At 54.2% G+C, this 16,582-nt stretch overlaps 4 protein-coding genes across 4 annotated transcripts; 2 read left to right on the forward strand and 2 right to left on the reverse strand.

Annotated features, from left to right (window-relative positions):
* Positions 1-266: 266 nt before the first annotated feature.
* QC764_702820 (uncharacterized protein) lies at positions 267-2,838 on the reverse strand. The gene is made up of 2 exons (XM_062949942.1): positions 2,650-2,838; positions 267-2,576 (listed from the first exon to the last, which is right to left on the reverse strand). Exons 1-2 carry the CDS (start codon positions 2,686-2,688, stop codon positions 435-437), a joined length of 2,181 nt encoding a protein of 726 aa, XP_062796011.1. The 5' UTR covers positions 2,689-2,838; the 3' UTR covers positions 267-434.
* A 3,516-nt stretch (positions 2,839-6,354) lies between these two features.
* On the forward strand, positions 6,355-9,552 carry QC764_702810 (uncharacterized protein; the record flags this gene model as incomplete). Its single annotated transcript, XM_062949941.1, has 3 exons — positions 6,355-8,310; positions 8,395-9,178; positions 9,224-9,552. The coding sequence occupies exons 1-3, from the start codon at positions 8,152-8,154 to the stop codon at positions 9,550-9,552; spliced, it is 1,272 nt and encodes a 423-aa protein (XP_062796012.1). The 5' UTR covers positions 6,355-8,151.
* Positions 9,553-11,752: 2,200 nt separating this feature from the next.
* On the forward strand, positions 11,753-13,500 carry QC764_702800 (uncharacterized protein; the record flags this gene model as incomplete). Its single annotated transcript, XM_062949940.1, has 5 exons — positions 11,753-11,770; positions 11,975-11,993; positions 12,211-12,366; positions 12,426-12,558; positions 12,619-13,500. The coding sequence occupies 5 exons, from the start codon at positions 11,753-11,755 to the stop codon at positions 13,199-13,201; spliced, it is 909 nt and encodes a 302-aa protein (XP_062796013.1). The 3' UTR covers positions 13,202-13,500.
* Positions 13,501-14,252: 752 nt separating this feature from the next.
* QC764_702790 (uncharacterized protein) lies at positions 14,253-16,520 on the reverse strand (the record flags this gene model as incomplete). The annotated part of the gene is made up of 4 exons (XM_062949939.1): positions 15,781-16,520; positions 15,194-15,710; positions 14,446-15,132; positions 14,253-14,402 (listed from the first exon to the last, which is right to left on the reverse strand). Exons 1-4 carry the CDS (start codon positions 16,179-16,181, stop codon positions 14,253-14,255), a joined length of 1,755 nt encoding a protein of 584 aa, XP_062796014.1. The 5' UTR covers positions 16,182-16,520.
* Positions 16,521-16,582: the final 62 nt, after the last annotated feature.

Consider the following 16,582-nt stretch of genomic DNA (forward strand, 5'->3'; position numbering starts at 1 on the left):
CGTGCAAAAAATAGCTCTCAAGTTGATAATCCTACAGAACTCCCATGCTCATCAGACAAGCCCAATCCCCAGCCTATTAACGCCATTTTCCCCCCTTCTTCATATGAAAATTTCTCCCGTTGTCCCAAAGGCCGCCGCTGCCGCCGCCTTAAACTCCCCTCAAATGATGACGTGTAATGTATCGTTACAAGTGAATATAAAAAAGCAACCCAGATAACTTATGCACCTTTCCCACTCCCCTAACAATACCAGTATCAACTCCCAAGGAAGCTTTTCTTCGTCAAGGCTAACTAAGAATGTGGTGTCACCTACAACGCCCCAAAGCTCCCCCGTATCGAAAAGACATCGACTGCCCTATCCCAACAATATGCTTCATCACCGGCAGCAAACGCCAAGTGATTGGCATGGCAACACAAGTCCAAGTGGGAGTGTCTTTACTTCCTCACCTTTGGCCTCGACAAAGCCTGCAACCGACTAAGACTAATCCCACCTCCCGTAGTCTTCTTCTTCATCGGGCTCGGCGTCCCGGGCGCGCGACCAGGCAAAGCCGCCATCTTCCTAGGACTAGCACTTTGCATCCCCGTCTTCTTCGCGCTCGCGGCAACCAGCCTCGGAGCAAGCAACGCATCCCCCTCGGGAACTTGCTTCCTCTTCTTGGCCGCCCTATCCGCCGCCTCTCGCTCCGCTTCTTCCTCCTCCTCATCCGACGTAACCCGATGTCGCTTCTTGTTCGTCATGCCATGAGGCAGAGCGACAAACACCGTGCGCGGGGCTTCATTCTCCTTGTTTGAAACCGTCGTCGACGATGAAGTGCGGGGGAAGCTGCCAGGCATGTTCTCCGTGGGCAGAATAGATGGGCGGACGGGGCGGATACTAGCTTGCCCGGGGGAGGAGCCGAATGAAGAGGATGGACCGCCGAAGCTGATGGTGTTGTCACCGCGGAAGGAGAATGTGCCTGGGACGGATGGCTCGGCGGAGGGGGCCTTGGTTTCGGTGGGCGCATCTGGGAGGGGGCGGACGGTGGAGAGGTCGGGGTAAGACACATCCTCGGCGCTCTGCTCAGCCAGGACGCCGTCCAACGATGGGTAATGGACCTCTCCAAGTGGCTGCCTGACAGCGGGAACGGGGACGCCAGACTTGACCGGCGATGGAGAGTTCTGAGCCATCGCAGCATGTTGAGTGTCGGGGGTGAAAGCCACACGCTTAGTGAGCTTGCGGGCAGGGGTGGTCATGGGGACTGGAGGAAGCTCCTTTTCCAGACGAGGAGGGGCTGGTGTCTTGGAACCAAGAGCAGAGGGCATCGGAATAGTGCTTTTAGGCTTCGCAGCACTGGCCTGGGAGCGGCGGAACAGAGACTTGACCTGCTCGAAGCGGCTCTTGGGGGTCTTGACCTCGACGGCCACCTCAGGACTCTTGGGCTCGGCTGTCGAAACACCTGCCTTGGGGCTCTTGAGATCATCAGTGGTAAAAAGCACTGCCTTTGAGCTTTTGACCTCAACCGTCTTCGTCGTCTCCTTCTCAACGGCAGTAACGGCCGCAATGTTGCTCGTCGTGGCAGACTTGATGAGACCGCCCAGCGCAGGCTTGGAGGGTGAACGCAGAAGCGAGCCACGTACAGGGGTCTTGACAATGGTGCTGCTCGATCGAGCAAGCGAAGATTTGGTTGGGGTCATCAACGATGCAAGATTAGATTTGGACCGAGGTAGGGCCATGTTAGAAGACGACTTGGGCATCGGAATTGCGCTCGCATCTCGTGAAATTGGACGCTTCGTCGTGGCATCGTCCTCGATATGCTGACGAGCACGCTTGATAGGAGACTCGACCTCGTCAACACGCTGATTGGCCTTGGGAATCGTCGAGACTGGAGTGGACTGCTTAGAACGAGCATGCTCGGGTTCGTCGAGATTGGCCTTGGATTGGCTGCGCTTGACGCCTTGTTTGAGTGGTGTAATGCGGTTCGACTGGGCTCTGAAGGCTGAGGGATGGTTTGCGATCGAGTCCATTTTCATGAACTCGTTCATATGGGCTGAGCTGAAACGGCCGGCCTTGCCTTTGGCAGTAGCAATTTTGCGATTGTTAATCTGCTCTTCTTCGGCCTTCTCTGCCTCGCGCTGGGCGGCCATCTCGACTTTGATTTTGGCGGCCTGATCGCGGATTTGGTCCATCATGCGCTGAGCCTCAGGCCCGAGTTTCATATCTAAGTGACCGGGTTGTCTGAATGTAAAAGAGGAAGATGGGACTGCAATCTTGGTGGGTGTAGATTGAATGGCGCCGGGAAGTGCATCGCTGCGAGAAGAAGTGGGCTTGACAATGTCGGTGAAGCCTAGACGCAGACCGGACGAAGGTGGCGCCATGGTCGGATGGTATTTGGCAGGATGCATTTCTGTGGCAGGAGGTTTAATGCGAGAAACCTTGCCAGCTGGTGTCGCGGGCAGCTTGGTAGGAGTTGGGCCGGGAGCTGGGGCTGGGGACGCAACGACAGCATCAATGTTTTGAACCGCGGCACTCTCGGCGGGAGTGTCATCTCGCTCGGCGACGGCAGCTAGGACTGGTTCCTCATGGGACGGCTTCATCGCCTGAAGTTGCGAAGCACGGGTTAGCGGCATTGTCGTCGAATTTTGGCATGGTTGTCTTTGTTTGTTTACTTACCCTTTGGGCGCTCGCCAGGCGCGCTGAACGGCGGGCCATGATGTCGGAAGCTCGCTGCGATGGCGGTGCAATGCAGGGGAAATGCGGTCGAAGAAACAGCTATTTTGACAATTTGTCGGTGTTGGAATGTTGGTGGAGAGATGGAAATGATGTCAGGTTGAAGACGCGACAAGGGAAGAGGTGCGACTGTGCCAGCGATGTCTGGTGGGGTGATAATTTTGATTCGCTGGCAGGCCGTTGAAGTAAACAAACCCTTTGATTTTGTGGGCCCGTGTCACCGGCGTGAGGTGAGTTCGTGGCACAGACCAGCTGCTCCCGACTCCCGGCAGTTTGGCACTCGATCAGACTTCCTAAACTCGACGCATACTCGGCTGCACACGAACACTATCGATACTCAACTTAACTCTCCTGAAGCTCAACGACAGTCTATGGCCCCACAGCTACCACCGAAGCCGACAGTAATCATCGCCTTGCTACTCGAGAAGCAAACAATTTGATTATTGCCCTTAGAGCTTACCCTCCAAACGGCCCTCCCAAGCCCAGACAGAGCCAAGTGCCAAAGTCGATATATCCCTCCGCAGCGAGATATCTCGGCCAGAGGTAATATCCAACTGGTCAAACAACACAACACATCCTTCTCTCGAAGAACCTATATACTGTGGTCTTGAGAATTCCGTTTTTCACCGTCTCGAACCCTCACCATGCCCACAGGCCTTCTCAAAAGACACTTTCACCGTTGACGGCACCGTTTGGAAGCTGATACAAGATGTGGTTTCCCAACTGCGGGTATCTTCACCATCGGATCTGGGACCTGCATGGAAGCCCTGATTGATCTTCTTTTCGTCGACGTGCAGACGATAGCTGCGAGAAATATAGGTGGTTGAAACACCACTAACCCCCACGGTCAAAGAATCGATACTGATGAGCGCAAATTTATCGATCAGCTGCGCCATGATTGGAGCTCGACGTCTTGGAACTGCTGGGCGACTGCATCATCACCGGCACCTCTCAGATCGAATTTCCCAGGATGCCGAGTTGAGAAAATGCCGCACCCAGGAAATTGCATCAATCTGGTGCCCCAGACGAGGCTCGAGACGGGGTACGCGACGTTGAAGTCGTCGATATCAGAGGCGGACGAGCGGGGTTGGTGAACTGGTTGTGGCTGACCCCCACCACCACTGCTCTCCGGTACTGGTGGCGCCACAGGACGCTAGAAACATTCCAGAAGGCGTAGAAGTTGCTTCTCAGTCACATTGCCCGATGCGGTCGACAAGTCCAGACCAATGAGCTTCCCATCCCGCCATCCCATACGAAGCCTCGATGAAGAATGTCCGGCATCTGCATGTCGACCATCTGGTGATTCATGACAGAAGAAATTCTCGCTCTTCACCACCCCTCCAACTGGCCTTCTGGGCGTTCGGTCTCTCTGCCAGCAAGACGAGTATCGGACCAGGGACGAACACTGGTACAACTCTGTTGAACCTGTACAGGCGGTATCGGTCTCAAGATGGAAGTGCGGACTAACAGAATCTCTCGCGATACTCAAGGTTGAGAGTCCTCAGTCCACTCACTGTATGGCTGCCCTCGTATAGGCCTCCGTGAAGCGGATCCTTCCGTGCAAGTTGATGTCATGGGAGGTGAACCTCACCACCAAGAACACCTCATCGGCCGGTGAGCTACATCGGTGAACGTTACCAAGGATCGATGAGCTCCTCGGAGATGCACAAAACTCGATGCCTTGGGCGTTGATCCAGCGCCAACAACCCCGCCCCGCATGTCTGGGCACTCGATGGACTCGGGTAATCACCCCCCCTGTTGCTAGCTACTTTGAGCTTGTTTAGACGAGGCTTGTCGAAAGACAAGTTGACGACCCCAAAAAAGCCAAGACGAATGGTGCAACTTTGCAAGAGAATCATCGCGGCACTGCTCAGCTGTGATCAGAGACAAAACATCTCGGTTTTGAGGGATCACAATTTCTCATCTCAAGCAGAAGCATTCGGGCAAGAGGTGTCGTCGGAGGATGCCGTCTCTTAACTCTCGGCGGTCGCCAGCTTTCCCGTCCAGGCCGTGCGTTGCGGAGCGGCGGCGGAGGCGTGAGGAGTTCAGGGATGGCTGCCAGGGGGGGCTGGGGGCCACAGTGGAGGGCGCGGCGGGTGCATCACTCTGAAAAAGGCTTTCTTTTTCCAGTGGTTGAAGGAAACGTCACTGGAACGTCGACCAAACGCAACCGCAAACGCTGAAGCTCCCACTGCTCCCCGAACACCGAGAACAGAATCTCGAAAGCCTTCTGGTTGGATGACTGCCGACATTTTAATCTATCGATCTCACAGCGCCTGAGCATACTTGAGCTGCCCCTTCAGTCTATTGGAAGCACAAGCCGTCACCAAATATGCTCACGAGCCGCAAGAGTTTTCGTGGCCTCATTGTCAACACCCAACAGGTGGTCTTGCAGCACCCGGCAAGCTGTTCAGCAACCCTCGCCAATGCCAATCTTGGAAACGTCCCATTTCCATATACAACATTGGTCTTAAATGGTCTTTCAAGTTCTTTTCTTTTCCTTCTTGCTAATCCTCAAAAAAAGTCTTCAAGATCGACGCTGGTAGGACTCTTTTCGACCGAAGTCCTTCGTCAATAGTGTGTACCCCCCAGCGCTTGGGTTCCAGGCGGGAGGAACAGGTGGGTTGTGAACAGCGGGCTGTCTCGCTGGCTCAGGTGACTATAAAATTCTGGCGTTCTTGGTGTCTTGGCGAGGTGTCGTCAGGGAATCTGCCCCGCAGTTTAAACCCAGCCAATGTTGTTCCTGAACGCTGAACGACAGGCTGAGCATGTACCTGACAACCACCCCCAGAACAAGCCCAGTGCAACAGCAGTGGACGAAATCTCTGAAATGCCTCCACTTCCAGCCCCTCTCCACCATCGACAAGGAACACCGATGTCGGTGGCACAAAAGACTTGAAGTGGTGATGGCCTGCTGGGCAAAGCGCCTCTGGAAGGCACGGCATCCTCAGAACGCTGCCCTTTCTCGTGGTGAAGAGTGGTGGCATGTAACTGCAGCGTGACTATAGACCCACATATGGCAGCTCGTGAGTTGTTCGAGACTCATCAAGATCACGCTTCATGGCAGGGTTTTCAGCCCATCTCCTCCTCTTCACGGATTTCGGCGGCTCAAAGCTGTTGTGCTGGAGAGGAATAACTCGTACAAATACCAGCATGTCCCTATGATGTGAAGGTTGTGCCTGACGCTCCTCTATTCACATGACAACACCATCATTGATCCAGATTATTTGATCCAGCCAAGGCCTGATATTCATCCCTCGACTTGACTACAATCTTGGCTTCAGTCTCAACCCACTCTGAGAAGTCTCCCCGGGCACTCGCCAAGGCTGGCGATAGATCTCGGGGGGGGCAATGAGACCGAACGGGCGAGGAGGCGAGTGGAATTGGTAAGCGGTAGGACTTTTGGTGGGAGTCATTCAGTCATTCCAGAGTTTCCAAAAAGGCAAAAGAGAGGGCAAAACGCTGAAGAGAAACGCTGGTAAACGCTAAAAACTCGAAACTCTGAGAAAGGGGGGAACTTTGACCTGTTATTGCCCGGTTGACCAGGTGCATGCAGGACCGCTGTGAGGGGAAAAGCCATGTTCCCGTCGCAGACTAACGAACGATGGTGGTCGCTGACAGAAATGGTCGCCTGTCAAATCTCAGATGACAGCTGGCGGACAGTGGTCCGAGCACCCTGTAAGGGTTCTGAAATGAGAGCCAGCTCTTTCTGTCACTTGCTGCGCAACAGGTTGCGTTCCAACAGAGCAGGGAGTCGAGTGACTTGTGGCCGAAGTACCTGGTTTTCATTAGTCACTTATAACAGGGTGTGCCACCCAGCCGGAAGAGAGTTCAGAGCAGAACGAACAACCCTCCTCTCTCTCAACTCAAGCTCACAGTTGAGCCTCTGACGACAATTGAACAAGACTGATTGAATCGACTGTTTATCCAGACTCAAGACAGCCAGCCAACCAGGAACCATTCTCCAAGGCTCAAAGCAAGAGACCGGGACATCGCCTCCATTGCTTTAGGGACAACCCCTCTTACAACCTCTTAAACAGCTCTGAACCAAGAGATCCCAAGAGCTCCCAAAGCAGTCCATCCCGGCTTTGTTCCTCGTGGCATCGTCTGCTACTTAGCCGCCATCTCTCCAGGGCCCAGAAGCTTGTCTGTCGATTGTCTTCACTGCACCCGCCGGGCCGGGAACCTAGCAACTCTTGTTGAGACTTCACTTGTCCCCCAACGAATAGGATCCTATCTTTGAGATCCCATCAAGGCCCACGGGGACAACTCCCATCTCCATACATCAGCAGAAGCCCAACGACAGCCAGCTCATCCTTCTCCAACAAGTTCAAGTTCCGTCCCGAGGCTCCAGCTGCAGGTCGACCAAATCGGTGTCTTCTTCTGTTGACGTTTCCAAGGCTTGAGTCTTGAGCGGATTCAGAGTGGATACTGGACGGCCCATCGGCTGATCGAGCAAGTTCCGTTGTGCGAAGAGGGGTGTGAAGCGAGCGAGGAGCCGGAAGTCGGACAACAACCTAGAAAGACACCAAAAAAGAATAAAAGCTGGTGCCAGTGCCAGCACACCCGACAACCAGCACGACCGAGAAACAAAACACGAGTTGTCAAGAATTCGGAGCCGGATCAGGATCAGGAACAAATCGCAAAACGCAGGCGTCAGCGTGTGAGTGACGGCAGCCAATCTAGTCACGGCGTGGACTTGGTCCAACGACAGAAACGCAGCGTGACCTGGTTCAACCCAGAACGGAGGTCGGGGCTGGGTGGAAGCACCTGGCTATTTGTCTCCGTGCAGGCCCAGAGTCCTAGCGGCGGTCTGCGGACCCCTCCCACCACCACCGGCATTAACATTACATAAAACCCTCCATTCTGCTCTTTTCTTGACACATACCCAACCTGTCAACGACCTTCTGCTTATCTCTGACCCTCCCGGAATCTCCCTCGACAATCTTGGTTTTGACACACGAAAATCTGGGGAATCCAACACCTCACTCAGCCTTACCTTATCGCTGGGACAGATACCACCGATACCAGATCCCCCCCGTTGAAACGAACGAACAACACCCGGTCCCAACCTGCCGGATCCCGCAAACCGTTTATTCCAGATGACGCACTGATTGGCGCCCTTCCCCGGCTTTTGTCGAACTGTCACTGCTGTCATCCCACCACCAAAAACTCCAACAGAGTTTAGGTGTGCATCGCCTGGCATTCCCGCTGCAGCATAGCGCCCTACTGCTGCTGCTTCGCCCCCGCCCAAAATCAGGTACATACTACCTCTTTATCATCTGTCTGATATCTCCTGCCTCGTCGAGATACCTTGGCCGACGCCTACCGAGCTGTCAGTGCGGCACGGCACCACCCCTATCGACGACAAGCTTTTTGGAGAAGAGCCAAGTAAGGTCTAACGCCTCTGTTATCTGCCTTAGCCACGAACCGGACAGCAAGGATATGTCCGATAAGATGTCTGTCGACAAGAAAGATCCACCTAAAGACGACCACAGTGAAGTAGAGTCCATGGCGTCCAGCCCGGAAGGAGAGGCGCCTCCAAACAACGCCCCGGCCCAAGCCGAGAACCAGCAGCCCAAGCGAAAAGGGGGTCGCAAACCTGTACGTACTCTTTTGTGCCCACATCGCCATGTGCTGTGGGTCACGTCTGATCTCATGACAAACGTGTACTAACCGGCAAAGTAGATCTATGCGACATCTGAGGAGAGAAAGCAGAGGAACCGTCAGGCCCAGGCTGCTTTTCGTGAGCGCAGAACCGAGTACATCAAGCAGCTCGAGGAGGCCATCCGCACCCATGAGCAAAACCTGGCTAACCTCCAGGCTGCCCATCGCCATGCTGCCGACGAGTGCCTGATGTTGCGCTACAAGAACTCGCTTCTTGAGCGGATTCTGCTGGAAAAGGGTATTGACGTGCAAGCGGAGCTGCGTGCTAAAACTGGCAGTCCGAATCTTGGGCCGACTCACATGCCCCAGAACCTGGTTCAGCCGCCTCCGATCCAACGTGCTATCCTGAACCGCCACCATGCTCGCCGGTCCAACTCCAGCATCGCCCCGAAACTGGAGCCGGGAGCCATCTCGCCGCTGCCTCCTCCGGTTCACTCTCACGTCTCGGCACTGTCGCCCAAGAGTCGACACACGCCCTCGTCCCACTCGGCCTCGCCCACGGCGACAACCTCGTTTGGGTCTCAGCATGCTGCCTCACCAGCAACCTCTGACCACATGAACGGCTCTGTTCGGCCCTCGATGGCGCCAGTCAATGGTATGAAGGCACCTCCGCCTCCTCATCTGGCCCCGATTCATGGTTTGCCAGGACCTCGCCAAATGCAAATACCCGGAATCCATCAGCCCACGAACCATGCGAGACAGAATGTGACGCAGAGTCCCGCCGCTTTCTACCCTACGCCATCGTTCCAGAATCATATTGAGCAGCTCGGCAAGTTGTCCCATCTCTTTTCTTTGTCCCCCCTTCGTCCTATAGAACTCTGTCGTCCTAGGTTTTAATATTTGAATACAGAACAGGAATATGATGCTGCAGCCGACATGATGGATGAAGGTCAGGAGGGTCCTGACACGCCCAACGGCGGCCCTGGACCCTACCCTGGTCAGCCCTACACTGGTGAGCCACAGTCCATGTCGCTATCATCGCCAGTCACGACGGGCCCCCCTGGGACCCAGGTCATTGCCGGCCAGTCGCCGATCGACAGCCCTGCTCACACCCAGCAGTCGGCATATCCATCGATGACGCAGCTGCTCGACCCTAGTTATGACTTTGATCCCTTCGGACTCAGTGCCAGCATGGCTTTCCCCACTCAGTTTTCGTTTGACACCAGCAACATGCGGTAGTCGCGGACTCCTCAGGTGACGGTGGTACGTTGGAGAGAGTTCACAGGTCATGGCTCAGCCCATGCCTCAAGACTCCGCTCTGGCGGTGTTCTCCTGTGGAGGACCAAGCTATCGCTGAGGAGGTATTTTTTATGGCTAAAGTCGGTCAGAGAAGGAAAAAGAAGGAGATGGAAACTTTCAGATGGTTCGGACCAGTTCACATCGGCACAGGCCCAACAAGAGGCTATTACCGCAAAGCGCGTTTTTTACGATACCCCGGAATCATTGCATTGAACAGCGGAACGACATTTTTCGAGACACCAGCCATTCATCCCGGTTCAGGAACACGATATCTGAGCCGCCGAATGACCGACGACGTGTTTGTTTTCTTTTCGGATTTTCTCATTATTGTTTCAAAAAGTATTACTGCCGGTTCTGGGTGCATTCGGTTTCAGAAAATCACACATCAACATTATACTCGCATATTTCGGAGAAAAAAAATAACTATACCCAGGACGGCGGGCGGCACCATTTGTTTTTATCAGCACACCTGTTCGGCGTCGAATTTTTGAGGACGCCTGAATCTCTTTTTTCTGGTTCATGAAAAAAAAAAGTTTTGCTCTTTACGAGGTGCATATAGGAAGGGATATTGGTACGGATTAGGATATACGACATACGACATGGACGACATAACAGCTACTTAATGGGTCCGCGGCTTACTACGACAGTCGCGGTAGGAAAGAAGGACTGGGTGGTGGTCCGCGCGAGGAGAGGGAAGCATAGACTTGGGCTGCTCGTGAGGGAGCTTTCGGGGTGTGTCATACTCGTATGGCATATGTCGGGATTATCTTTCATAGTTGCCTCGAATCTGTGGCCCTTTTCACGGAGGGAAGGTATGGCTTGGGGATGAAGGCCCCGTGTCGTCCGTCGGTCCGTTTTTTTACAATTCACCTCACTCAACCCCTCTTCAGCATTTTCCTCTTGGCCATGTTTTATTCCATGTGTCATGTCGCTTCATGTGTGATGGTTTTTTTTTGGTTTCCACTCTTCTCTGTTTCTTGTTTCAGGTGTGACCTTTCTGATCACAAAAGCGAGTGTTTGTTCTTGATGGACTTTTACAAGCAAGCAGAACATAAGGGTCAAAAGTTCAGAGGGAGGCTGCCACACATCTTATGTATTTACAAACTTCTTCTCTCTTGCCACCGGATGGATGACACGGGGTTGGAGGTAGGTCCCTCAACTCTCCTCGTTTTGAATCCGTTTCATTCCTATCCCACCAACTTGGGCTCTTTAGTAAAGGGTGCAGGCTGGGTACATAGCCAGAGTAAGATATATAATGATGAAAAGAAGTTAGCACAAGTTTTGTCAGGACTCAATGCTCGAGTCTGTTGTTGATCTCAGACATGTCTTGTTACAGAGAGTATTTATTCACTCAGATACGAAGCTGAAGGCAACTAAGAACGCGGTATGTCTATGAGAAAGCTTCTAGCTGCAGTATTATTGAGCTCATGCCACCAGACCAGTGGCTGGAGACAGGAAGTCAAACTCAAAATCTGCAACGGAACTATTACAACGAGATTGAAGCTCAACGCCACAAGCCACCAGACTGGAGCAGAGCAGTGGTTGGGCGGACATGTTTCTTTATGCGAACGGGGCGGGTTCCCTTTGTGATGATTTCCTGCGGGGATCACAACGGTTGCAGCGAGCAGCCAGCACCTGGCGGCAGCAACAGAAAGCAGCGCTGCCCTGCCCGGGCGCTGGGCGCGCAGTCTGCTGCAGAGCAAAGGCCAGGAAAAAGGAGCGGAACGGGAAGCCCTAACCGCAATAAACGAAAAGCGCACTGAATTTTCCAAAAAGGAAAAACACTCAGAGTGTGCGGCGGGCCACCCGGCGGTCCGTGCGGCAGCTCCCCCTCCTGCCTGGTGGGCATTTGGTGGGCTTTTGAGCACCAAAATCTTTCACCAGCCCGACAGCCCACCTACCGACCACCCCCCAGTTGTTTTTGTAACGAAACGACGGGTCCCATTTGCCGTGGAAAAGCACCGCAACAATCCGGCGCAGTTGAAAACAGGGCATGTCCTGCTAGGCGCTTGCCTCTCTACTACACCTCCGAGGAATTTTTCTCACCACCAAACCTCTGCCCCCTCTTCCTCCGCTACGGAGCCTTTTGGTCGGACCATATCACAACGCCTTGAGTAGGCGATAAAACCTCGGCGGCAAGATGTCGGTCGCCTCTAAGGTGAGTCGAGAATACCTTCCCTCCTCCTGTCGCCGTCTATTCCGGTTCTTTTCCTTGCCGCGAGAGCCTGCAATCGCTGGTGGTTGGAGGTCACCTCGAGTCACATTGTTGTCCCTTCTCCTCCCCCGCTCATGGAGGGGGACAGAAGACGTCGCCCACTTATTATGTCGAATTGAGATTGCTGACTCGTTGGGCTTCAAACAGAACCTTTTCGCCATTCTCGGTTGGTCTCCCTTGCTATACCTCTCTCCTTCCCCGCGAGTTCTCGCCACCCGAAACGAACCTCGAGCACCTTGGCCCTTCGGAGCCCTTGGGAACGGATGGGATGAGCTTCGAGCTTCGAGCTTGAGCTTGAGCAGGGACTTTTTTTTTTTTTGTTTTTTTTTTTTTTTTGGTTTGGCAGACGATGGGCAGTGACTGACAGGCTGTCAACGATATAGGCAATGACGAGGAGCCTCCTATCCCTCCTCCCGTCAAGACTGTTGAAAAGACATCGACACACACTGCCAAGCGCAACACCGATGGCGTAGCTCCCTCCAAGGGCCCTGCCCCCGCTGGTGGCAACCGCCGCAACGCCGCTACTGGCAACGAGGCTGGTGTGTAGCTGTTCCGATGTCTTCAGATATTGGCCTTTTATTGACCTTGTTTCCAACAGCTTTCCGGGACCGTAACGCCGGCCGCGATTCCAACCGCGGTAAGCCCACCGATGAGGTCCGTGGCGGACGTCGTGGTGGCTTCCGTGGCAAGCGCCCCGAGGGTGATCGTCACCCCCACAAGGCCGCTCCTCAGTATGTTTTGGCTCGGCCCCCGGCACTCAGATACGGGACATGATACTAACAGGTTTCTAGTGGTGGCTCCGCTAAGACCGCTGAGCAGGCTTGGGGCGGTGAGGATGGTGAGAAGGCCCTCAACGACGAGAAGGCTGGCGAGGCCGATGCCACCGTCGAGAAGAAGGAGGATGAGGCCGCTGCCCCCGCTGAGGAGCAGGAGCCCGAGCCCGTCGTGAAGACCCTCGAGGACTACTACAAGGAGAAGCCCAAGTTCGAGGCTCTCAAGCCCCGTGAGGTCAAGGCCGAGAAGCCCGAGGGCATGGTCGTCGCCAAGAAGACCGACGAGGACTACGTCGCCGCCAGCGGTGGCAAGAAGGAGCGCACTCGTGAGCGCAAGCAGAAGCAGTTCGTCGAGATTGAGAACCGCTATGTCGAACCCGAGCGCACCGGTGGCCGTGGCGGCCGTGGTGGTGCCCGTGATGGCGCTCCCCGTGGCGGTGCTCGCGGTGGTCGTGGTGATGGTCCCCGTGGTGGTGCCCGTGGCCGTGGTGGCCCCCGTGGCGGCGCTGCTCCCCGCGGTGCTCCTCGTGGCGGTGCCTCTCAGGCTGCTCCCGTTTCCATTAACGATGAGAACGCTTTCCCCAGCCTCGGCGGCAACTAAAATGCTTCCTCATCTCGGAAATCATCTATCCTTGATGTTAAGATCAGACACGTCGGTTTTGATCTTATGACTCCATTTTCTCTGGTCCGCACTACGAAATACATCACCACATAACGGCAATCTGGACGGGGCGGTTACTCAACTGAATGGGAAAAGGGGGTGGGGCACTGTTTGATGGCGGTTTTTGTAGGCTTTGGTTGCGTTTGATGTTTTTCTTTCGGCGCAACCGGGTCCCCTCCAGGTTGCGGAAAGAGAAAAAAAAGGGCTAGCAAAAGTGTCTAAAACGATTTTATTTTCCCTCTTCTTCACATGATCATTATCATCATAGTGTCTCGTTGCTTTGCTCTTCTGCTTGATAGTGTCCTCTATACGTATCTCGGTCGGTTGTCGTGTGTATCCTGGGAGGTTGGGCGTGGAGGTGAGGGCTAGTTGGATATATGTAGTCTGCTTGGGTGTATACTGGTAGAAGTTGAGGGTGAAATGAACGTTGGAGTTGGGCTGTGTTGGATGCAGGATTTTTCTGCTTGTTCTATGATGCAACGTGATGAGATGAACGGGTACTGTTGGTCATCTCTGCGAAGATGAGTTCAGTCTGTTGGTTCAGTTCAGAGGCCGTAGCCTTCTCCCTCGCAAGAGCTCGCCAGCACTCTTTTGGTCTTGTTGTCTTTGACCTGGTCCCAATACAGACAGAACGAACGGCTTGAGCTGCATATTCCAATACCTGTAACGCAGTTACAACCAATTGTGAAGTGAGACGGGGGTGGTAGTTCATTACAGCTTACCAAACTATCCTCGGGTCATTGCTCACAATCTCACAATATGTTTGGGTACGGAAGTCTTGTCATCATCAAGAGCTGAGATAACAGTCCCATGAACCTATATTCAATGCCCAAGTTTCAACCCTCAAGACCCCAACTCCTAAACCATGCTTTCCTCTTGTAACCAGCAAATCGTCACAGCCCAACCAACTTGGTTAAAACAACCGATACACACCCCAACCCACCCACCACCTCTTTGCAACCTCCTCTCCATCTATCTTGACAAACAGCGGCTAATCCAACATGACCCTTCTACTCCTCCTCCTCTTCCACCCCCTCCCAACATCAACCCCCACCGCCGCCACCAACAACAAAGCATTAAACCCCCCCATCAGATAAAACGGCGCCCCCTCCCACCAAGCATCAAACAACCACCCCCCCAGCTTCGTCAACAGCAATATCGCCAACCCCCCGCACCAGCTATACACCCCCGCCACCGACCCCCTTCAGCCTAACCCTCGACACCGTATCCTCCGGCACGACATCCTCATTTTCCAAAAGCGGCGCCGTGTCCCCCTCCCAATCGGCACTTTCGATAAGCGTCTCCCCCCCATCACTCCCCGGCACAGCCAAAACATTAACAATATCCGTCTTCAACACCCCCTTCCCCAACGAGCCAAGCGAACAAACAATCGCGCCAATCTGGCTTATTCCCATCAGGGCCACAAGCAGAAAAACAACCGGTTTCCCACCGCGGGAGTCGACATCTTTAAACTCCGGGCTCGCAAGAGACGGGAAGATCATGTACCCTATTATACCGAACAAGGTAGCAATGACAATAGGCCAGTTGACCCTATGGTGGGGTTTATGACTGAGATACCCAAAGAGAGGGGCGCAAATCAAACCCATCAGCTGGGCGACTCCGGTTAGGATGGCAGAGAGGATGTACGCCTGGCGGCACTCTTTTTTCAGTTCCGGGGAGGGATCGTTGGGGGAGCCCTGGCAGTAGCCGTGGCGCATGAAGAAGGCGTTGATGTAGAGGGGGATGAAGAGGGATATGGCGACGGTGGAGGCGCGGGCGACGAAGCCGCCTAGGTAGCCTAGGCATATGTCGCTGTCGCCGAGGGCGAGGAGGATGGAGTCTCTGAGGAGGTGGTGGTAGGGGATTGCTTTCTGGGGTTGGGTTAGCGATGGGCATAAGAACAGGGAGAAAAGGGGGGGGGAGAGTTCATACGCTTCGGGGGTGGGCTGAGGCAGCGCCTTGGGGGGTTGAGCCCCGGAGACCAAACAACATTCGCCAGCCCTTGCCTTCTTCACCTTTGATCTTGCGCAGACCAAAGAAGACAAAGATGGCGACCAGAAAGGAGACCACGCCAACGGTATAGTAGCTATATTGGACGGCCAGGCCGGTGGTGACGCCCTCGATTTTGCCAAACCGAGCGGGGAGTGGGAGGAACAAACTGAGGGCTACCAGGGCACCGCAGCCGGTGAACAGCCCAACGAAGCCGGCGAGCGCTGATGGCTTTCCTTGTTTCTTTCCCTCGTCTCCTTCCACCGCGGTGTCTTCTGTCGAGGAGGCATAGTTGGAGCTGGTATTGCGAAACGTCTCAGGAGTGATAGTCACTTCCGAATCGACAGACAACGCAACGCTTGTTCTCGCTCTCCCTCTTGTGGAGGGTTTGCGCACATTCTCAGCCACGGGACCAGTCTCATCGGTCAAGGAGGGAAGAATAGCAGTAACCATGGTAGCCCTGTATAGCTCACACGTCAGCACACCATATTTCCTACCTAGAACCAAGCCTCCCAAGGAACACCACTTACGCAGCCGTCGCCCCGACAGCAAAGAATATCCTCGCCAACAACAACTGAGGATACACATTGCGCGCCTGCACAAACAGGAACAGCGCAAGACCAATGACAGCATACCCAGCAACAGCTACATATCTCACACCAGCTCTATCCGACACCAACCCCCAAATCGGGCAAGCCACCAGCGCGACGAGCTCATCGACAAACCCCAACGTCCCTACGATATCCCCCACTCCTTCCTTCACGCCTATCAAATCGGTAATCACAAAGGACAAGCTGCTGTTGAGGAAGACGAGGAACGAGATGCTGAAGAGGGATATCCCGAGGAGGTACGTCAGTGCCTGCAGCGGCGTCGTCGAGCTCGAGAAGGGCAGGCGCTGGAGGATGCGCTGGGGTATTGTGCTGAGCGTCATTGTGTGTGTGTGTGTGGTAGGGTGATATAACCCCGTTGAGGTTATATCGATGGTCGGCGGGCCAAAAAGGTAGTGTATAGGGCAAGAGTAACTGGACTACTCTAGACCATGATGGGATGTATGTTTGTGTTTGTTTCCGTCGCCAATGCTTTTTCTCAATTCTTTTTTTTTTCTTTCTCCAGTATAGCCGGCCTTAACAACCCTTCCTGCTTAAGCTCTGACTAAAAAACAGAATGCTGGGCCAACCAAATGGCAACAGAAAACTATGATTCAATGGCTTTTGGAAACCAAGGTTGCAAGTCTGATCAATGATGAAGCTGGGCGAGGGCAAGTTCCGAGTGAAACCGCGCATCCCTGGCTTGTCGTTAAGCCGCGGGCGGGCGATCCAGACCCCGCAATCT

This window comes from Podospora pseudoanserina (genome assembly GCF_035222485.1).
Source record: "Podospora pseudoanserina strain CBS 124.78 chromosome 7 map unlocalized CBS124.78p_7.2, whole genome shotgun sequence".
NCBI lineage: Eukaryota > Fungi > Ascomycota > Sordariomycetes > Sordariales > Podosporaceae > Podospora > Podospora pseudoanserina.